Genomic DNA, 24,046 nt, shown 5'->3' on the forward strand with positions numbered 1-24,046 from the left:
TACACTACTTATTGCTGCTTCTTTCAGTATCCACGATGACACTTAGTTCCTTCTAGCTCTAGTTATTTCTGGACTTCTTTTGTTGTCTCTCATTGAATGGTATCTGAGGGTTCTCTTGTAGTCAGGTGACTGAAGGTTCTATTTTGAAGAAGATTTCTTACAACTTTTGGTGAGAACTCAACATACTTCCTTGTCACTTTATATCCCTTCCATCTTATTTGTTTAATCTGATTATTTTATCATTAGCATACATTTTCTTTGAACTTTTATGAAAAAATCGTTAATTATATTTGATCCTCTTATCTATATGTGAGCTTCTCATGTTATCATTACTCTGTACCTTCCTAATCAAAGAACAGCACACATTGATCACCGACTCCTAGTGGCACCTCGTAATGTACATCCGTGTGTGTGTGTATTTATCTATCATTGACTACCAGGCTAGTGACTTTACAATGACAAATATGATCAATTCTAAATCATCAACCATACAGGAGCTGGCCTGGATCATACTCTCCTTGAACACTCTACGTGAGGTGCTCCATCCCTGGTGACCTCCACGGAGACACAAAGCCAGTGGCCTGTCAAAGGTTCCCCATTAGCTCCGAGAATTTTGTCCAAATGTACTGTAAAGTGAATTGCTGTTTTGACATTTACAGCTTCGGCGGATAGGTGATTCCATGGGTTTATGACCGTATGGGTGAAAATAGCATTTCTTGATCTTTGCCCTATATTGTGACTTGAGGTGGAAACCGTCAATCCGTGTTTACGTTACATAGGACCTTTCAAAGAAGTGGTCTGGATTATTATATTGTAATTTGTCAACACACACAGCTCATGTAACAGAGATCTGACTTGGACAGGACTTAGATTTCTTCTCAGAAAATCATCGCAAGCAATATTTTTAACATTAACGTTGAGCGTTTAAGTAACTAGAACACCCAACCTACACAACCGAAAAAAAGAAATACCGACGTTTCGGTCCAGACCATTATAAAATTAGGTGACTAATTTGCAGGGGCGCCAATGCAACACTCTTAATCTACGTCAATGCACCACTCACAATTTACTTGGTGTAGCGATTGCAATACACTTTAATATAATGTAAAACTAAAATACATTTTAATTGCGGCTGTAAAGTGGTTGCAAACATCAATACCTACGAAAGCCTTCTGTTTATAAACGTGAACGAGCAACGCATCCTGTCAACAATATTTACTGTTGGCAGTTAACTGTTAAAGTTTTTTTCTAGAAATATTGAAGATCCCTGTTTCGTAACTTCCTGGCAAGAGTATTGTTTAGGCGTGATCCGTTTATTGTATTTAAGGCTGTTGCTGTCTAACTCTTCTTGGTCTCCGTCAGCCTCCGTATTATTCTCAGTCGCCAAAAATTATTTGTTTTCCAGTACTTCTGAAGTACACTAATACCCTATGAAAGGCTGTCGTTGGTGAGTGAGGCTGTCGTTGGTGAGTGAGGCTGTCGTTGGTGAGAGGCTGTCGTTGGTGAGTGAGGCTGTCGGTGGTGAGAGAGAGGTTGATGAGCCACTGATGAGTGAGGTTGCTGTTAGTGAGAGAAGCTTCCGTTGATGAGTGAGGCTGCCGTTAATTACAGAGACTACGGTTAATGCCAGAGCAGTGTGTGTGTGAACGTTGGCGTCACTTCTAGCCTTATCCTGTGTTGATGTTGCTGTTTGTTAGTCATCATATATTTAAAGCCGGGAGCCGTGAGCTGTCGCTGGAGAACAAAGTGTTGACTTGTATTTGCTGAGCGTAACTAATTTAAGCATTACGCTGTAAATTGCTACCCAAAAAAAGTCAAATATTAGGCTCCCTGCCAGAGACATTGGACTATGATGCTATGAAAGTTTCTTTTAACTAAACTTTTAACTCGGTGGTCTGTGACTTGCATGGCGGCTGGTATATACAATTAGTCTTCCCAGAGACCAGATAAAGCGTGATTCATTTGTTTCTGGCACGGCCTCGCCTCCGTCTTGGCTAGTCCCTGGCTAGTGCTATGGCGTCCCCCACCATTGTGAGAGCTAGTTGGCAGGGTGACGCCAGGGTGACTCGAACCCTGATCACTGGTTCGAGTCACCTCATTGCTCCAATTAATTTTCTTATCCTACGAATGTTACTTATTATATGAGTATTCCCTATATTTAAAAAGTTCAATAGGTACTAATGAAAGAAGTAAACAAGATTTTTTAATCGTATTAAATCATGCAGGTTTCAACCGATAAAATTTTACAATTGGTGTTTATTAATTAACTTATATAAATGTTCAGGGCGGCCATTACTCCAATTGACAGCTACTTTACATACCCTATAAGATTGAAAACATTTAGCAATTACAGGAAATACATTTATGTTAACATATTATTAGTAACAGAAGAGGCATCAGTAGTAGTAATACCAATTGTAGAAGTAGTAGTAGAATTGCAAAGTAGAAATAATAATATGAGAAGTATATGTTTATATATTTTTATGTAGATGTTTTTTTTAATAATATATAAATATAAGCACAAGATCGATAACGCATTATAAGCATGAGTGCATGAGTGGCTCTAAGAACTCATGGGGAGTCCCACGCCGCATGAGGAACCGACCAGTCTACCAGTCTGGTTTCAGGGACCCCTCACGGGGAGTCCCGCGCCCGCAAACCATAAAAGAGTTCTAATATTGGCAGGGCGTATTTGTGGTCTTCCTTCCCCGGGAGGCGGAGAGCGCCCTCTGCGTCACCCCTCACACTCACCAGCCCACAATGTAAACCAAGATTTTGGTTTGCCTGCAGAAAAAAAGTTTAGAGAAACGGAGTTTTTGCTTGCGTGTGAGTGTGTGTGTATTCACATAGATGCTTCTGCAGGGGTCTGGTATCAACTCTTAAGCCTCCCTTTCAACCATCAGTAGTTCAATGGAACGAGTAGTAAACTCTCTAGTTTTGCTTTTCACATACACATTAATGTGCATTGAATTAACATCAACTTCTTTATTTTTGTGACTAATTTCTGTCTAAGGTTCTTAGACACAAAAACCTTCAAACTGTTCCTCAGTTTGATTATTATTTCTTTGTCTACTTGACCACTGTCCCCTGGTCTTGTAAGCCAATATTATGTTTGTCATATTCCTTCTACTCGGCATGGCTGAGGTCCACTGTTCCCTCAAGTATTTTTCCTAGATCAGTCCCCCCTTATCTCACGAATACGACGTCGTTCTCCCAGAACTAAGACGTCGTACTCCAAAGGCTCAAGACGCCATACTGCCGGGATTAAGACGTACTCCCATTATTTTAATGCCATACTCCCAGGATTTACAAGAAATAAAAGAACTCTTTTTACAAGAGAGAAGTTACTTCATAAATTTACAAGAACGTAAGAACTCTTTTACATATAAATAAAATTAAAAAATACAATTTAGACACCATACTCCCAGGATTAAGACGCCGTACTCCTAGGGTTAAGATATCGTACTCCTAGGGTTAAGATATCGTACTCCCAGGATTAAGGCGTCGTAATCCCAGGATAAAGACGTCGTAATCCAATGATTTGTAAGTTGGATTCGCTGCACTAAAACGTTTCGAAAATGTTGTCATACTCTGTCCGTTATATGATCTGACTGGGAAGCTTAGACAATCATTTTAAAGGTATTAATACATTATACTCGGAAAGTATTACGACTGTAATAATGAAATGGACTCGGAGTGTATTGAAGAAATGGACCCGTTAACTCGTACTCAAGACGAAGGGACCCCGTTAACTTGTACTCAAGACGTGGACCCGTTAACTCGTACTCAAGACGTGGACTCGTTAACTTGTACTCAAGACGTGGACCCGTTAACTCGTACTCAAGACGTGGACCCGTTAACTCGTACTCAAGACGTGGACCTGTTAACTCGTACTCAAGACGTGGACTCGACCTATTTTATACACAGGAGTCTTGCCAAAGATTGTTTTTATATAAGTAAGCTCGTATTCGCTTAAGCTGCTCAGTTAAGTTTCCCAGTTTGCTTTTGATCTTGAAGGTATGGGGTCAATTTATTTTGGACGTCGGGTGTAAAAGTCAGAATTCATGTGTGAATTTCACTCATGGTAGTTAGCCATAAATTAGCAAACAAAAAAAGGCATGAGTAAATTCAAATTAGGGCATGCCAAAATTCATTTAAGAAAAAAAAGGTGCAAATTCATCAAAGGAAACAGATACAGATCAATATGATGTTCAAGATATTGCATTACCTGCTTCACAAGTGCTCTTCAAAGCCTCCTCCTCCCTTATACTATTATACATCTTGAGTTACTCAAGAGTAAATGAAAACCTCTACAGATAGTGTGACTTCGTTGCTTTGTGTACGTCACGCCTCACTAGGATGCGTTAGTCATCATCGCTTATAGTGGGAGATACAAGTATTCGTCTATGCACTCAGTATAAACTTACTCATGCCACCTAGTATCACTGGTTTGTGTACGGGGTAATATGTCATATGTTCACATGTCAGACACTCACAGCATCAACAGGTTCATGATAACAATATTACCCTCAAAAACACAGTAGTAATCCTTGGATGACAGACTTTTTGAGAAATTATGCTAGGCTACATTTCTCACTATATACACAGGTTGTTCCAATTATTACAGCTTATCTGTACTTGCTTTGCTTTACTGTAGCTCATTACTTGTGCTGTTGTGCGACAGTGGGATTCACCTTACCATCACAATAGTTTGGTGTTGTTTTAGATTCAGCTACTCGGAACAAAAAGTTCCAAGCAGCACGGGCTATGGTGAGCCCGTAGTGGACTTATCTGGTACAGATGTGCCATCACAGTCGTAGGTAATCATACTTATACTGGAACTCCCCTCTTAACATTGTGTACAAGTCGCACGAGGTTTCATTAGGACAACCACGAATAAATACATATTTTCAATTATAGTTTTATCATCCATGTTACGTCTCATTATTTTATCCAATATCAATGAGTTTTTTTTATTTTGTAATCTTAATCCTTTGACGATTAAGATCAGAAAAAAGTATATATTAATCTCAATATCACTAAACATAAACTCAAATATACTCCTAATTTTATCTCAAGAGACCAACTCTATTTAACCAAATATACACAATATATATACACGCCAGGAATTTGTATATACTTAGATTTTAGATAGTAGTATACTAACTAGTAAGGTATTCTTAAAAAAATGAAGCTAAAAAAACTTAAGTATTCCTAGGCCTAGTATAGCACACATATGTACTATAACAGGCCTCAGATATCGTGTATTAGGCCTAGGAAGGTTAGGTTAGTTAAGCTTGTCTTTGCAACACAAGTAAAAAATAGTTTTCCGGTTTGTTCAACTCAATAGTTATCTTGAGATGATTGATTTGATTTCCGATAGTGCCGATTTCTGCTTTCTAATTTCGTTGTTCGTCGGTATATACACTATGGTCCTCATCGTTACTATAAGTACTACCAAAACAGGAGGAGGGACTGAAATATATATATGGATCCTTTCCGGACGGTTTCTGGCCTGGCAACTCATGGTGTCTCTCATGATCTGTACCAGCTGGGCGGCTGAATCACTCGACCTTGTATATTCCCCACCCCGCCCACCATTCATCTTTCCTCCTGAGTTCTGTTGACGGCTTCTCGGCTATCCGCTCCTGTAACAAGACGAATTCGCTGAACCTTAATGATTACCTTACCTTGCGATGAATTCGGGGCTAAACGTCCCCGCGGCCCGGTCCTCGGCCAGGCCTCCTTCCTTGTTCGAGACTTCCTTGAACTCGTGGTCCCCAAAGGTCTCAGTAGTACAGTTTGGATTCGTTGTCAATTCACAGTCGGGAATTCCGGGCGAGATAGAAATGGCTGGGCACGTTTCCTTTCACCTAATGCCTCTGTTCACCTAACAATAGGTATATATATATATATATATATATATATATATATATATATATATATATATATATATATATATATATATATATATATATATATATATATATATATTTCCTTTTGAAGGGTCTGAGTTGGTGTAATCGGTTAAGGCGTACCAGTTATGTCAAGCTGCGCGAACAGCTGTCTCTCTGGGTTCGAGTCTACTGCAGGGAGGGTGTCTATGTGTGTTTACCAAAATCTTGCGAGTGTATGCAAGTAAAATGTCATTATATATATATAACCGAAAACTCCACACCCCAGAAGGATTCGAATAAAGACAGCCAGGAGCAATATGCATCTTGGCGTATCTGGTACCTTAGCCGCTAGACCACAACTGACTGTACAAATTGTTTGTAGTCGTCAGACTATTTACCCAACATCCGACAGCACTCGGTGGTTGTTGTTTAAGATTCAGCTTCTAGGAACAAAAAATTCCAAGTAGCACGGGTTATGGTGAGCCCGTAGTAGACTTACCTGGCACAGGAGCGGGGCAGGTAGCACGGGCTATGGAGAGCCCGTAATTGAGTTCGGTTATTCGCGATAACCTTGTTACTCTGATATTTGGGTCAAAGTTTTAAATGGAGGTGGGGTTTCCTCCTTTTCCCTGTTTCTTTTTCGCTTCTGTTTTAGTCGTGTTTTAATAACATTAACTTGGTGGCGGATGTAGGTGCAGAATGTTCACTAGTGAGTCCCATTCTTTAATGTTTTTTTCTAATCATTGAAGTGGCTGTTTAATGTGCATCTAATGCAGCTGCTGCCGTTGGATTAATGTTTAGTTTGATGCGCAGGGCTTCAGTAGCTTCACATTCCAGTAAGTAGTGCAATAGTGGCGCCTCTGCTTCTGTTCCACAGATATGACACTCTTTAACTATTGGGTTTATTACCTCCCAGCAGCACTTGTAACCAAGTCTGAGTCTGTGTATGGCTACTGCAATGTCTCTGGATGGCGGCTCGGTGGTTAACTTGGGCACAGATATATCATCAAATCACCTTACTGGGTTCGAATCCTTCTGGGGTGTAAAGTTTCTTGGGGTTTTCTTGTAAAGGCTTTGGGACCATTCAAGCTTGTTCGCATTTGTGTTGCTCACGTGGCTCCAAAAAGTGAGGTGATTCGACTAAATATATGTACCCAAGTTGACCAACACAGCCCAAGCAGTGCCCCCTTCAGACCAACGGTCCATTCCTGTTGTTGGCATGGAAGAACGCAGAAAACAAGTTAAATAGTATAGATATGCACAAGAATTAGCAAATAAGATGAAGACAAGGTGTAAGAGGTGTTGGCCCCAGGCCTGTCAGACGGAGAGGAGAGAGGGGCACAAGTCATGCTACAGAGGCGTGGTGTATGTGTACAAAGGTGCCGTTTATCTCCCTGATGACCCAAGTGTGACAAAGGAATGGATGCTAAGATACATAGGAAGGAGAATGAATAATTACCTTTGTTTTCTGGCCATAAATAAAGACCGAGAGCTCATCCATATGACTTATTTTCGCTTCCTCATAAACATGGCTTTATGAGTAATAATAATAATGACAAATAAAGAGGATGAATGTTCCGAATAATGATTCATATTTCAAGTGTTATAAACATTTTCTAACTGTCTTATTAGCACTTAATATTAAATAAGTATTCCGGAAAACTTACTCTCCTTGTATGAGTCAGGTGAAGTATAGTGAGGGGATCATATGATATTCTGGTCCACCACGACAAGTTATACTTCCCTGACAGCTTAGATGTCAAGTGAAGCGTTTTGCCTTTCGCCCGAAAAGTTTAGCGTTTCGGGCAAGCGTTTTGCCCGAAACGCTGTGCGTATTAATGGCTTTAGGTATTGTATGTACTACCTCTATCTATAAATCCATCATTATGTTTGTAACTCATCTTCTATGTATGTATTTTTACCTGAATAAACATTTTGATTTTGTGAAGGAAATTTTAGTGAAATGGGTGAATTGGACGTGGCTTATACATTAGCAAAAAAGAAAATTCTCGAAGGAGGACTAAGTTGGCAAGGGTAAACGTCCGGGCAGTGACTGTCTGCGTTACAGGGGAGACGGGAGAGCAGTGACTGTCTGCGTCACAGGGGAGACGGGAGAACAGTGACTGTCTGCGTCACAGGGGAGACGGGAGAGCAGTGACTGTCTGCGTCACAGGGGAGACGGGAGAGCAGTGACTGTCTGCGTCACAGGGGAGACGGGAGAGCAGTGACTGTCTGCGTCACAGGGGAGACGGGAGAGCAGTGACTGTCTGCGTCACAGGGGAGACGGGAGAGCAGTGACTGTCTGCGTCACAGGGGAGACGGGAGAGCAGTGACTGTCTGCGTCACAGGGGAGACGGGAGAGCAGTGACTGTCTGCGTCACAGGGGAGACGGGAGAGCAGTGACTGTCTGCGTCACAGGGGAGACGGGAAAGCAGTGACTGTCCGCGTCACAGAGGAGACGCGCGAGCAAAATAATGCGAAATCAAAGTGGAGAACATAATTCCTAATTTCGTATAACATTCCAACAGATATGGAAATATTTTGTCTGTTGCATGTTAGTGTTGAAGTGTTTTGTTAATGTACAACCCTGGGAATTGTCCCTCATTTTTACTCTCAACCTTTATATTGTTTGAAAAAATATTGAAGCCGTTACTATGGGATCGTACACATTCAATATTTTCCCTCAAATATATTACGTAACTATGATTTCATTGAGCTTTTTGTGTTTATTTAAACACAACAAAACACACGACTATTTAGTTAAATGATTTTTTTCAAAATTGAAAGTAGGTCTTTTGTATGTTTAGTGTGAGTTTGTTGGTTGATATCCATGAGTAGAGCTTTTGTAAGTCCTTCTTTACTGTAACACTTTTAAATGTAGGTTGGGATTAGAAAAGAAAGCAGCAGTGTAAATGGTCACAACTACAGGCTTAGGAATGGTAGAAACATTTTTTGGCAAGGCGCTGATATAATATCCCACTGTCGAGAACACGAAGCCTATTCAACGTATCGACGTGATTCTAGCCAACGACTAACCATTCCCCAGGATGCAACCCACAACAACAAACCAACTCCCAGGTACCTATTTACTGCTAGGAGAACAGATAAGGTAAGCTAGTATGTCTACAGCATTTGGAATTGAGGATGAAGTGAAGGATCAATCGATCAATCTCACAAGTCAAGCCTGGCTTAGGGCCGGGCTTGGGGAGTAGAAGAACTCATAGAACCCCCATCAAGCAGATTTAGAGCCAATTACACTATACAGCATGGCGCACAATACATATATATAGTATAGTGGGAGGGTTGTGGCTTAATGACTTCGTATTTGTCTGTCTTACTGAGGTACGATCTCACAAAGAGGTTGGTCTAGAATTCATAAGTGCTGAAGTAGGAGATTATTGTGATTTCGGTATCAATGGCTATTCTCGGGTCAATGAAAAGGCCAAATGAGAATTTATTTTTGTCAAGTGCTGAGTAGATCAAGTCAAGTAAACTTATAATAACATAATTGGCCTAGTTCTGAGATATATTTGTAATATGTAACATCTGTAATATGTTGAATATTACAAGGAAGGACTACAGCTGTTTGTATATAATACTGTCAAATATTTTGTATAATATTAGTAAACTTTATTGTCTGTAATTGCTTATTTCAGCTATATCATCTACTTCGTGTATTAGAAATTTAATTTTTTTTTTAATTTTGCCCCGAGGGGCGAGTTTATTGGAGTTACTATTGTTTTTAGGATATCAGGAAAGGTATTTAGGATTCAATAGATTTACTGGAGAGAAAACCATGACTGATGTTAATATTGTATAATTGTCTTATTATACCACCGTTTTTATTTCTCTCATACAAACCCACTTAATCTACCCTTCAACTTGTCATAAGATTCCACCACGGTCGATCTCCTCCATAACTAAGGCGTCACGACAAAAGGGACTAAAATATATCTTCAGACTAGAATACTCTATTTCCCATCCGACACAGTACTTACCAATACACATCTAAAAGTGACAGAATACAAACCTTCAATTACCACTCCACTTACGCCTCTACAAAAGCCTCCACGATAATCCCAGGAAATGAAAGAGATTTATGAAGCCTAGTAATCCAACACAACACCCTCAACACCCTCACAACTCAGCACCTGCCAAATGTGCATTATGAAGCACCCTCGCACCCCAGACATAACAAAAATCAATGTTTGTTGAGCACGCCTTCATACAAGAGTATAATGAAAATACACATCCGGATTGTTTAAAGGTCATGGACAAGACTGCGCAGTTCTATCTTGAGATCAGATATACACTACAAAGCCAGCCTAATCATCGTCCATTTGTGTACCCACCTAGTTGTACTCACTTAGTTGTGCTTGCGGGGGTTGAGCTCTTGGCTCTTTGGTCCCGCAAGTGTGTGTGTATGTGTACTCACCTAGTTGTACTCACCTAGTCGTGCTTACGGGGGTTGAGGCCAGTAAGCTCAGGAACCTGTACACCAATTGATTGATGGTTGAGAGACGGGACCGAAGAACCGAACCTCAATTCCCTTAAGCACAACTAGGTGAGAACAACAGTTGCCCAACTTCCTGATATATATTTACTACTAGGGATAAACAGTGACGTTTGGGGGAAAGGAAACGTGCATGCCCATTTCTTTCCCGCCTGGGAATTGAACTCGGGATCCAATATTGTGAGTAAAAAACGAAGCCAACTGTGCTACAAGACTAAAAGATGCAGGTTATATCAGCGTGTGAGAGCTCGCTGCAGCTTGCCAAGCCGCCATGCAGAATAGAAATCAGGAAATATCTCGCCCATAGTAGTAAACATGTGCAACACTCCAGCCTGTCAACTGTGTAGAGTATGTGCGAGTGTGTGTAGAGTATGTGCGAGTATGTAGGGTGTATGTGTAGGATATATGTACGAGTTTATGTAGGGTATGGGTATGGGCGAGTGTGTGTGTGAGTGTAATGTGTTAAGTGTGAGTTGAGTATGACGTGTGTACGTCACCTAGCAGTAAATAAGTACCCGGGAGTTAGACAACCCCAGGGCTACGGGCTCACTATAGCCCGTGCTACATGGACACTTCGTTCTGAGTAGCTAAATCTGAAACAACATAGACAACCCCTGTGGGGTTATACCCTGAGGAAGCCCAGTAGCTTAACCTTGGGAGGACATCGATGTAATCCTAAAGTATATATTCAAACGCTTTCTATCACCGTCAAAACTAATTATTATTATTGGCTATACGGTCAGCAAATGTATGTTCGATATATTTGTATAGATTTTATTTATAATTTTGCCGCTTTTTAGAGGGAGTTGGAAAAATATACATGTAACTTTAAAAGTCAATGACAGACTTCTTTAGCACAGTCTGGGCTCTCGTCTATGGCTGTGTTCGTGGTAAAGGAAGTGCTCTCGGCATTTACTTTAGTCTGTGGTGTGAATGTATAAGAAAACGGGCAGCTACGTCCGGTGTGCCAGCAACAGCTCCCCTGCCAAGTCTCATTTGCTGGCACTCGAAAATGACACCATAAATATATATACATATATATTTAAGTATACAACAATATTTTTTTTACATGTCTTGAAATGTGTATGCTAAAATTATTTTTGTATCGCATTATAACACAAAATGTATGGGTGCGCTGGCCTGGTGGTGTATTTTGGTTAAATCCATCCGAGATGCGTCTCCCTCACAGGCTACGTCATAACTGTCATTGGAGCCAAGTCCGAGAATACCAGGCCACTACGGTCAAGTTGTGGGACTCATCACGGTGCCACATAACACTAGCTAAACACAGTATTAATATAAATCTGTACCTCCTTGTTTCTTGCATCATGGATGCAAGAAACACGCCGACTCTTCAATAATATGCTGCAGTTATCGAGAAGGCTTCGTGTGGTCGCTGCCCACAAAGCTCTTGGATCTTGAGCCCTGACAGGGGCATGACGAGTACAAGTGACTAAAAATACAGAATAACAGTCCACTCTCGGCTACCCAGTTTGATGTGGGAACCGGTGAGGGAGGGACCTCGGCGGGTCTGGAGTACCATCTCTGTGAAGCAGTACAAACCCAAGCTTCAGTGCTCTTCCTCTTGCTTTTACTAGTTTAAGTTTTGACACAATTTTCCCTCTCAAGATGACACAAAACCAGTTAACGGCCGTCGGCGACGTAAGTACATAGTACATTTTCTTAATACGCTTTCTTGGCGTGCCGAATACAGATTTTTTTTCAGTTGTAACTTTAAGGAAAATTCTACAAATAAATATTTATTGTACCTTTAATAAATTTGAATGAGTACCTATAAATATTTATTATTTGTTGATTTTTGCTTACCTCTGGCAGTTCTGAGGATACACATTTAGGTTGTTGCTAAGACAAATTAAATTGCAACATGAACTTAGTAGAGTTAAGTTTTCAACTTCCTTCTCAGTTGAAGAAAGGATAAATACAGAAGATTCGGTTTCCATGTAAAAATTAGCAAATTTGTGGTTTCCCATGTAAAATTTAGCAAATTTGTGAAGGTTTCCCATGTAAAATTTAGCAAATTTGTGAAGGTTTTCCATGTAAAAATCAGCAAATAGCACTCCTAGGGGGGGGGGGGGGGGAGCATTGCTACTCCGTCTATCTGTGGATAATGTGTTACCTTGCGGACTGATGAAAGGAGCTTTCTTCGTGCATGCCTCGAGAAGGCTTTTCAAGTGTGGCTCGGGTGTATCTAATTTGGGGGAGCTCTCGTCTCTGTATACTGTGTCCAGAGTCATTTGTATGGAGGTGTCACCCGGGGTGCCATAGCGAAATCTGTTGATAGTTGTAGACTGTAGTTGCTTGGTGTGTATGGAGTTAGGAGTTCACTCACTTCACACATATATACTCCAAGCAACTGCAGTCTGCAAGTATGTGTATATATATGAGAAAGGAACACGAAAGCCGTAGATCACTTAGAACTCTAAATAACCCGGCCAGGATTCGAACCCATGCCGCCCCAGGATCACCCCTACACGTACACAGTACTGTGACCACTGCACAACTGCATAGGGAGCCGGTCGGCCGAGCGGACAGCACACTGGACTTGTGATCCTGTGGTCCCGGGTTCGATCCCGGGCGCCGGAGAGGGAGGAAAGGGAAACAACAACAAGGGGAAAACGCCAAGCCATTGCGACTATATAGCACTGGGAAGGGGTCAGGATAAGGATTTGGGATGGGACGGGGGGGGGGGGAAGGAATGGTGCCCAACCATTTGGACGGTCGGGGATTGAACGCCGACCTACATGAAGCGAGACCATCGCTCTACCGTCCAGCCCAAGTGGCTGGGTGGGCGCCGGCGAGAAACAATGGGTAGAGTTTCTTTCACTCTATGCCCCTGTTACCTAGCAGTAAAATAGGTACCTGGGTGTTAGTCAGCTGTCACGGGCTGCTTCCTGGGGGTGGAGGCCTGGTCGAGGACCGGGCCGTGGGGACACTAAAGCCCCGAAATCATCTCAAGATAACCTCAAGATGGAGCCCTGCTACGTTACACAAGTTTCTGTTTTTTTTTCTCGTTTTCTTGATGAAGTGGTCTGGGGAAGGGTTGTTGATTCTTTACATGAGGTGACTGCATCCTATTCAACCGGAACTTATTCATATTCTTAACTTATTATGAACATCTATTGCCTCGCTTTTGGTAATTTTACTGTCTTGGAAGACGAGAACAGCAGCGAAGACAAGCAAACTCTTACGAATATTCGAAAGGGTTCGTATATACAAAATTATCAGTGAACAAACTGATTATTTTGTGTACTGAACCGACGTTATCCGAAAGCTATGTACGAATCAACCAGTCTCAGGCCGTACACTTGCATCCAGCGAGGACCGGCGACGGCAGCAGCGTCCCGCGTTGCTATGGCAACGGGAAAATAGAGCCAATCACCACCGCCGTTTACATCCGCGAGCTCGACGGTGACCGATACGGAGGTGGTACTCTTTTTCAATGTTTGGTACGCAAGACTCGCGCAAAACACAAATACGACACATCCACAATTGTGACCAACACCAAAGCATCTGCAACTGGTGATTTAATCGTGTGGTGGAGTGATGAGGTCACAGGTTGAGTTGTGTAGAAGTTTGTAAAGGTGTTTGACCCAAGTGGGTGGGGGTCGGGGGAGGGAGCAGACGAAAGATCAGTTTGTGTTGTTGTTCCGTGACACTAGTGTGGCCGGCCGCTCCCTCTTCCTGGATTGTGTCACTGATTAGACGTGAGTACCGCTGGCTTTTGCGCTCGAAACGTTACACAAGTTTCTGTTTTGTCTCGTTTTCTTGATGAAGTGGTCTGGGGAAGGGTTGTTGATTCTTTACATGAGGTGAAACGTTGAATTTTAGAAGAGTTAAAGAGGTTATGGGCGGCCACTCGGGTGGGATGGGCCCGCTCTTCATGTTTGATCACTTGTATACAAGGGCGTTAAACCTCCTGGTGGCTCTCTCTTCACGAGTCTAGCCACTCATAATTAAGGAGAGGTACGGTAGTGGGTAACAGCTTATGGAGACTTTACACAAAAAATCTTGTTAGCCAAAAATAAAAGTCAACTGCTAGCCTAGATGTGGGTGAGTCAACTGGTGGTAGGTGATGGTGGGCTAGTCTCTCATCCACCACCTGGGTGTGGGTGATGGTGGGCTGGTCTCTGATCCACCACCTGGGTGTGGGTGATGGTGGGCGGGTCTCTCATCCACCACCTGGGTGTGAGTGACGGTGGGCTGGTCTCTCATCCACCACCTGGGTGTGAGTGACGGTGGGCTGGTCTCTCATCCACCACCTGGGTGTGGGTGACGGTGGGCGGGTCTCTCATCCACCACCTGGGTGTGGGTGACGGTGGGCTGGTCTCATCCACCCCCTGGGTGTGGGTGATGGTGGGCTGGTCTCTCATCCACCACCTGGGTGTGGGTGATGGTGGGCTGGTCTCTCATCCACCACCTGGGTGTGGGTGATGGTGGGCTGATCTCTCGTCAACCACCTGGCTTATAATAACGTTATGACATGGGATTTTTTTGTTGTTGCTACAGTACTTACAATTTTGGGGGGAAATCGGCTTGTAATAAATTGTATATTTTAGGAGCTAGACATTAGCTCAATTTATTATGCACCCAATACTCATCCTGTAGTTGGTAGAGGAGAAGGTTACAGAGGCACATAATGGGGTCAGGGACTGAACCCCCATAATTATTTAGCTAAGTAAGTTACACTTCATAAGCTAGAAGTTAGTTACAAAATTTAATATTTAGTATATTGTTATATCAACAATAGGTTTGAGATCAACCCCATGTACATTCTCTAAGTTAAGCGACTTACATATGTAGTGAGCTAGTTTCATAATTCATGTTTATCCAGCACACTAACCCCAATCCAGTGAGCAGCAGTGGAAAGGTTAGTCATTTACTATCTACTGTTAGCAAACTGGGGATATTTGGATAACATTTCTGGTAGTAGATAGTTTTGACTGAAATGCTCATTTGTCGAACACCTGTTATAGAGTTCTGTCTAAATTAATGTACTGTATCGTTTTGCAATCCATCACAGTGGTGGAGGATGAGCAAATAATTTAACTGACACCACAGTTTACAGTTTCAGTCAAAACTATCTACTACCAAGTCAGGTCTATATCAGCAAGTAATGCAAGTTCCCAGAGATCTTATAGCCAAGTTTAAGCCAGCAGAAGTAACATCTAGGAGTCTGCTGATTAGAATTGCATGATCCATACATGTGTGTGGCTCTTTTTGCATGATAGTGTGATGATAGGTGGAATTTTCAGTGTATATTTCACTTTGCCTTGATAGATCTACAAGGTTTTGTTGAAGTTCTTGGTGTATTGTTGTTCTCAGACTGTTTATAAGCAATCCAAGGTTATAACTGTCTTCTTTGAAGGGAGATTCTCTAGCTAACACATCAGCTCTTATCATGCATTTGGAGACCAACATAAGATGGAATTCACTTTAAATGGACTCTTGGTACCATCATTAATAATTTTATTGTACAAGTATTTGTGTCTAGCTTCAGACACAAGCATGTTACATTTGTGTCTTAGAGCCGAGTGCAATTAAGGATGATAAAGAATCACTTGCAATTAATTTGTTAAGTTTGGAAAATGAAATCTCATTTTCTGGTAAACTTTTCACTTTTTTATTATGTACTAGTAATGTACAGTACTGGACCCAAGATAATCAAAATATGCTCCAAATAACCCTACCTAGCCTACCTCTCCTAATAATTATGTGGGATTTGTGTACAGCGTGTTGATCTTGTATTATGTGTGATGCTTATTTTGATTACTGGTATATCTTGTTGTATACATGCATAATTATTAATATATGTGTAATAAATTAGTGTAATAAAGATATTCTATAATCTTGTATAACATTAGCATGGCCTATTATACAGTTATTGTATACTGTACAGTATATTGCTTGTAAAGATTTGAAGCTGTAGACCTGTTATGGCAGGTATAAATAAACACCTGTTGATTTATGCTTGACAGATGGATAAATATAGCTCAAGATGATGTTTATTGTACTTGTTAAAAGAAATAATAATCATCCAACCTATCATTAATCCTTAGTCTAAATCTGAGGGGCTCATATAAGTGTGTGTAACAAGGGGGTACAGCCTCAAAGAAGGGAACACAGAGCATTCAGAGAAAAACTTGCCATTTAACTCTGAATACGTATGAGTGTTCACTTCTACCACCCCCTTTTTTATGGTATACACTTTATTATGCAAGGTTGCCTTTATTTTATGCAAGGTTGCTTTATTATACCAGTGTAACGGTTCTATTGTTACGTAAAGTATGGTGACAATAAACACAACCACTAAGAGAATATATATACAGTACAGTATTTGGTCGAGTATGCAGAAGTACGCAGGTGATACTTTGGCGAGCAATGGTGTGAGTTGAGCACACTGAGTCAGTACAGTATCGCACAAGTGTTTGTTCTAGACCACACTTAGTGTGTGTAACAATGTTTTAAGAATATTTCTTGGCTGAGCTGTACTGAACAGTCATGTACTCATCAGATTGGCAGAAACGCTATGCGTATTAGTGTCTTTAGGTATTTTATGTACTAGCTCTATCTATAAATCCAACAGTATGTTTGTAACTCTGCATCTATACTGTATGTACTTTTCCTAAATAAAATACTATTATTATTATTATTATTATTATTTTATTATTATTATTATTATTATTATTATTATTATTATTATTATTATCATGTACAGTATTACTGTTGGGACCACCTCATAACTCTCAAAATGGAAAGGAGACTAGTTGAGGTATCACATAATATAATCATTGTGCCGGGGGGACAGGCCGCCAGAGTGTATTTATATGCGTTAGGCTTATACCGAAGTCCCCACCCAAGAGCGAATTACTGACCCTCCCCAGGATGTATGCCCACAACAAGCTGACTTACTCCTGGGTGCCGGTCGGCCGAGCGGACAGCATGCTGGACTTGTGATCCTGTGGTCCTGGGTTTGATCCCAGGCGCCGGCGAGAAACAATGGGCAGAGTTTCTTTCACCCTATGCTCCTGTTACCTAGCAGTAAAATAGGTACCTGGGTGTTAGTCAGCTGTCACGGGCTGCTTCCTGGGGGTGGAGGCCTGGTTGAGGACCGGGCCGCGGGGACATTAAAAAAAGCCCCGAAATCATCTCAAGATAACCTCAAGATAACCTATTTACTGCTAGGTGAACAGAGGCATTAAGGGAAACATGCCCAACCATTTCTGTCCCACCTGGGATTCGAACCCGGAATTCTTGATTATGAGTCGAGAATGAACCCGACTGCACTACTGGGTTTTAGTATATATGACAGTATAACACTAAATTATAGTGCTGTATATAGTACAGTGGAACCTCGAGTGACAAGCGGTTCCAGTTATGAGCATTTTGAATAAAGAGCGAGTCACTCGCCGAAAATTTGTCTTGATTGACGAGCTTTCGCTCGAATAACGAGCAAACCACATGGTGTTTCCTAGCGTTTCCACTGGTTTTCGGTGTTTCACAAAACAAGTTTTCCACATAACGAGCTCGATGCCGGAATGGATTAAATTTGTTAATCAAGGCGCCACTGTATATATAATGTAAAGTAAAACTATATAGTATGCAGTACATGGAAAATACTGGAAGACCAGGTCCCAAATTTACACAGTAAAATAACATTCTGGAGCAAACAGTATTGTACGAAATGCAGAATAGTCAGTGAAGAGTAGAGGCTTAGGCACAATCAGAGAACACTGTATGAATATCACAGGTCCACAGCTGTTCAATATCTTCTTAGCAGTTATAAGGAATATTGTCAGAACAAAAGTAGATTTCTTAAAAAAAAAAAAAAAAAAAAAAATTGTTTCCTGTAAGAAGTGCTGGACAAACCGCATTGTAGTGGATATGTGGGCTTGCGGGCATCTCCAAGCAACGGTCTGTTGGACCAGGATATCACAAGTCAAGCCTGGTCCCAGGTTGGGCATGGGGAGTGGTAGAATTCTCAGAACTCTTTACAGGTATAATTTAGGGGCCTGTGGGCCACACCCAGCAAGAGCCTATTGGATCAATTTATCACATATCAAGCCAGGCCCCAGGCTGGACTTTGGAAATAGGGCTCCCAGAATCTACTCCAGGGTTCAGTGGCCATGAATTCGGACATGCATAATAATGTCATTACAGTACTGTACGCAAAAATTGAGTCCATGGGGATGGCTTTGGTTATTTGCAAGCTAGTAACAAATGATCAGCTGGGTTGCAAAGGCTATAAGAGTCTATAGGCTTTTGCCAGTATGCATCTTAATTGGACTGGGGGATTAGAACCATAGCATCTTGAAACGTACCACAGGTGGGGTCTAAATAGACCTACCTCATGCTGACATTGCGACTTTTCTCTGTGTATGTTTGTTACATCCAAGTATTATGACACATCCAAATGTTCTGCACTGATGCTGCCCTGTATTTGTAAGAGTTGTCCTGTATTTTCTGTATTTATGTTTCCCTGTATTTGTTACTTAATACTGCAATAATGTTTAAGTGTGTTTTATTTTTGTGTATAGTGAACTTCAGTAGGTCTCTGGCATATAACTATTTTTTCTTGAGCCTATTATATAGTCACCTTCTGCTACTCACAAGATGTGAGTGCTTTCCATAATAAACACCGTAATAACAATTCAGAACTTGGTGTTAGGGGCCTCTGGAGATCACTTATGTAAGTTGGATAAAGATTGGGAATAGACTGTTGATGTATTTATTTCCAAACCATGTACAGTAATTGGCTTATCAAATCTGCAACTTGCTTGGCTTACTACATAATTTTGAGGGAAATTCAGTTCCTGAGCCCATTGTGTGTGTGTGTACATATTTGTACTCATATATGTAAAAGTTGTAGGTCAATATGTGTTGAAATGAAGTCAAGAAAAAATACCCCCCCCCCCCAAAAAAAAAAAAATATATATATATATATATATATATTATTAACATCTTTATTGACAAAATTAATTACAATTTTGCCTAATCTGAGGATTTCAATTAAGTCTTATTAAAGTGAAGATAATGCTGGTATTCACTGTCACGTAGGACAGAGGGTCATACACAAGACAATAGGTCTAAACTAGCACAAAACAGGGATAATTATAATAATTACCTGTATAATGATTTAGGGGATATATTTAGGGATACGTTATATAAGTAATAAAGCTCTAATATGGTCCCCAATAATCAAAATAACCTAGAGAGACAAAGAAAACAGTTTGAAATCTGTGAAAAAATCGGCCAAAAAAATTAAAAGTTTTAAGTTCTGCCAGTTGTTGCTGATTTATTTGTTAATCAATTTCATTTTATCTTCACATAGTTAGGGAAGGTTATGCACTCCAGGAAGTAGAGATTACAGCAAAATCGGATAATAAACAAAAGAGAAAAAAAATCGACATTGGTGAAAGTAACAGATATTAACATTGAGCAATGTATTTATATGATATACAGTATAACAAAATAGAGCATAACAACATACCTACTCATTACTATTTGTGTTATGTATTACTTGGGAATGCTATAAAGGCACCAGCTGCATAGCCACTTTGTGGAAAATTAATATTTTTCTTCCTTTGTGTGTTGGACAGGTGCTTGCATTTCTTTATTGCTGACTTACCCCTCAGTTACAGTTATTAATTAATAGGAGCTGTTCTCCTTATCAACAAAACGTTCTTTTTAAAAAATTCGTCTAAAATCAATTTCTGAAAATATTTTGATGAAACCTTCACGATACCGAAGCCAGTAAGTTAGAGATTTGTTTAACATTTATAGGTAATTTTTACATAATTCAAATATTTTTAGCTTCTTGAGCCCCCTAAGGCTGAGCAGCCTAAGGGTTAATTAATAAGAGTATGAAACTCTGGCCAAATGTGTTGAATATCCAAAATATGAATATTAATAAATTGTTATACAGTAGCACTTTGTTAATTTGTCATTCCACAGTAAACAATCATTTTATTTGCACTACCTACATAAATTAAAATAGGAAAATGCTAAATAAACCCATTGGTTAACATTACTTGAGTATGTCAAGGGGGTTATAAAATGTGAGCAAGATTCCACACATCATGACAGGTGCTGCCTTAGGCCTACTGACTGAATGTAGCTAAACAATGAAATTTTTTATTGATTTATTTGAAGATTCTGCCTGATCCGGTGTAACAATGTACAGTAGTTTATGAAAATTATATATATATATATATATATATATATATATATATATATATATATATATATATATATATATATATATATATATATATATATATATATATATATATATATATATATATATATATATATTGTACCTAGTAGCCAGAACACACTTCTCAGCCTACTATGCAAGGCCCAATTTGCCTAATAAGCCAAGTTTTTATGAATTAATTGTTTTTTGACTACCTAACCTAACCTAACTTTTTCGGCTACCTAACCTAACCTAACCTATAAAGATAGGTTAGGTTAGGTTAGGTAGGGTTGGTTACGTTCGGTCATATATCTACGTTAATTTTAACTCCAATAAAAAAAAATTGACCTCATACATAATGAAATGGGTAGCTTTATCATTTCATAAGAAAAAAATTAGAGAAAATATATTAATTCATGAAAACTTGGCTTATTAGGCAAATCGGGCCTTGTATAGTAGGCTGAGAAGTGCGTTCTGGCTACTAGGTACGACATTATATATATATATATATATATATATATATATAAAATATATATATAAAATATAATAATATAATAATAATAATATCTGGAGTTTTCAGTTGTATGTGTGTGTGTTTGTACTCACCTATTTGTACTTGCCTATTTGTGCCTGCATGATCTAGCATTGACTCTTAGATCCCGCCTTTATAGCCATTGGTCGATTGGTCGTTTACAGCAATGACTCCGGTCCTATTTCCCTATCATATCTAGTTTTAAAATTATAAATAGAGTTTGCTTCCACAACCTGTTCCTTAACTGCATTCCATTTTTCCTCTACTCTCACGCTAAAAGAAAACTTCCTAACATCTCTGTGACTCATCTGAGTTTCTAGCTTCCACCCATGTCCCCTCGTTCTGTTACTATTCCGTGTGAACATTTTGTCTATTTCCACTCTGTCAATTCCCCCGAGTATTTTATACATTCCTATCATATCCCCCCCCCCCCACATCCCTTCTTTTTTCTAGTGTCGTAAGGCTCAGTTCCTTCAGGCGCTCTTCATACCCCATCCCTTGTAACGTTGGGACGAATCAGCAAACTTCTGAACCTTTTTCAGTTTCCTTATGTGTTTCTTCAGGTGGGGACTCCATGATCGGGTGACAAGTGTGCGCATGCATGTGTGTGTGTGTACACCCCTAGTTGTGCTTGCGGGGGTTGAGTTCCAGCTCTTTGGTCCCACCTCTCAACTGTCAATCAACTGGTGTACAGGTTCCTGAGCTGCCTACTGGGCTCTTATCATATCTACATTTTAAACTGTATGGAGTCTGTCTCCTCCACATCATTGCTTAATGCATTCTATCTGTTAATTACTTTTAACTCTGAAACAGTTCTTTCTAATGTCCCTGTGGCTCATTTGGGTACTCAGTTTCCACCTGTGTCCCATTGTTCGCGTACCACCCATGTTAAACAGCTTATCCTTATCTACCCTGTCAATGTGGTATAAAAGGTTCTGAATGATTCCTTACACAAGTTCCTGAAGGCAGTTCTGATGTTAGCTGGTCTTGCATATGCCGCAGATGTTACTCTTTTTATGTGGGTTTCAGGAGATAGGTTTGGTGTAATATGAACTAGACTGTCCATTTCATGAAGGACTTCATCTCCCATTCGGTATCCTGTATCTGGCCTCTTGTTTCCACCGCCTAGTTTCATTACCTTACATTTACTCGGGTTGAACTTTAGTAGCCATTTATTGGACCATTCATTCAGTTTGTCTAGGTCATCTTGTAACTTCATACTATCTTTCTCTGTCTTAATCCTTATAATTTTTGCATCAGCAAACAATGAGAGGAAAGATTCTATACCCTCTGGGATATCATTTACATATATCAGAAACCGTGTGCTCGCGTGTGAGTGTGTGTCTACTCGCCTAGTTGTGCTTGCGGGGGTTAAGTTCTGGCTCTTTGGTCCCACCTTTCAACTGTCGATCAACTGTGTGTGGGCGGGCGTGCGCTGCATCCTCGATTCTTGCCGAGGATGTCACCTTGCTGACGAAACGTCGAATCAATAAAACTGGAAAATTAAGTGATCTAGTGTTTCTAAAGCCCCTAGATGGTAGAAGATATTTACGTATATGGAACATAACCAAAAGAAAATCAATAATGGTCACAATGTTGTTGTTTTTAATGACATGTGTATTAGAGAAAACCCTGCTCCCAAAAATATATATATGGGAGGGAGAGAGAAATGAGAAGCGGAAGGACTTATGAATGGCACGAATCACCAAGAAGATGCTTGTAGTGTTGGCTGTGTGACAGGAGCAGCACTGGTACAGCTTGACCGACGGGCACAGCTTGTCAGGTGACAGGAGCATGACCTTGTAGCGCGAAGTTTTGGCAAGGGAAGTGGAAGCTATCTGGCAGTGGGCGGGTGAACGTGAAATAGTCGGGCAGGGACCCCAAGTGGCAGGAGTAAAAATTAGGAGAAGTCGTACTGTGTGTATGTATATATGTATACATCCAATCTGCTGTATGGTGTTTATAAATCTTGTTTATCTGTATCTTTTGCTACCCAGTCTCCCAATCTTTATGTACCCAATCTGAACATCTTTACCATTGTGATCATTGCTGTCTTATATGTGCTGTCAATCTGCTGTATGGTGTCTATTAATCTTGTTTAAATTACTAATCAAGCTGTCAATGTAATCAATCAGAGCTTTAATATAACAATGTGCTTTAATATACTTACTAAGCTCTCTCATCTCATTTTTCTCTTGCAATGTATCTTTATCATTTATCAATTCTGATAGAAATTACCTACTTAAAATTATCTGCTAGATTAAGGACCTGCCCGAAACGCTGCGCGTACTAGTGGCTTTACAAGAATGTAAATACTGTACTATCCAATGTATTCTCACAAACCCAATGTACCTTCTTGTGTATATATATAAATAAAATAAATAAATAAAGTATGTATATATATATATATATATATATATATATATATATATATATATATATATATATATATATATACATATATATATATATATATATATATATATATATATATATATATACATATATATATATATATATATATATATATATATATATACATATATATATATATACATATATATATATATATATATATATATATATATATATATATATATACATATATATATATATATATATATATATATATATATATATATATATATATATATATATATATATACATACACACACACACACACACACACACACACACACACACACACACACACACACACACACACACACTCCCATGGTCGAATTACTGACCCTCCCCAGGATGTAGCTCCACAACAGTTGCCTAACTCCTTGGTACCTATTTGCTGTAAGATGATGTGAGCATTAGGTGTAAGAAAACGTACCCAATCATTTCTATCCTTTCTGGGAATCGAACCCGAGATTCTCCATTG

The 24,046-nt window shown here is 39.9% G+C and overlaps 1 protein-coding gene across 23 annotated transcripts in view; it reads left to right on the forward strand.

Annotated features, from left to right (window-relative positions):
* tmod (tropomodulin) overlaps positions 1-24,046 on the forward strand; it is a 134,475-nt gene that overhangs the window by 7,351 nt on the left and 103,078 nt on the right. For 6 of the 23 annotated variants that reach the window (XR_011223961.1, XR_011223962.1, XR_011223963.1 and 3 more), the window contains exon 1: positions 13,882-14,135. The exons of 9 other annotated variants lie outside the window; for them this stretch is intronic. Coding sequence is in view for 5 of the 14 variants with exons in the window: in XM_069310754.1 (XP_069166855.1) it covers positions 12,040-12,072 (33 nt within the window). In the remaining 9 variants the exon portion in view is untranslated. Of the gene's footprint in view, positions 1-11,904; positions 12,073-13,828; positions 14,136-24,046 lie in introns of those variants that run through there. 8 more of the 23 variants (XR_011223960.1, XM_069310756.1, XM_069310755.1 and 5 more) reach the window with 5 other exon arrangements.

This window comes from Procambarus clarkii, chromosome 68 (assembly GCF_040958095.1).
Source record: "Procambarus clarkii isolate CNS0578487 chromosome 68, FALCON_Pclarkii_2.0, whole genome shotgun sequence".
NCBI classification, from domain to species: Eukaryota; Metazoa; Arthropoda; class Malacostraca; order Decapoda; family Cambaridae; genus Procambarus; species Procambarus clarkii.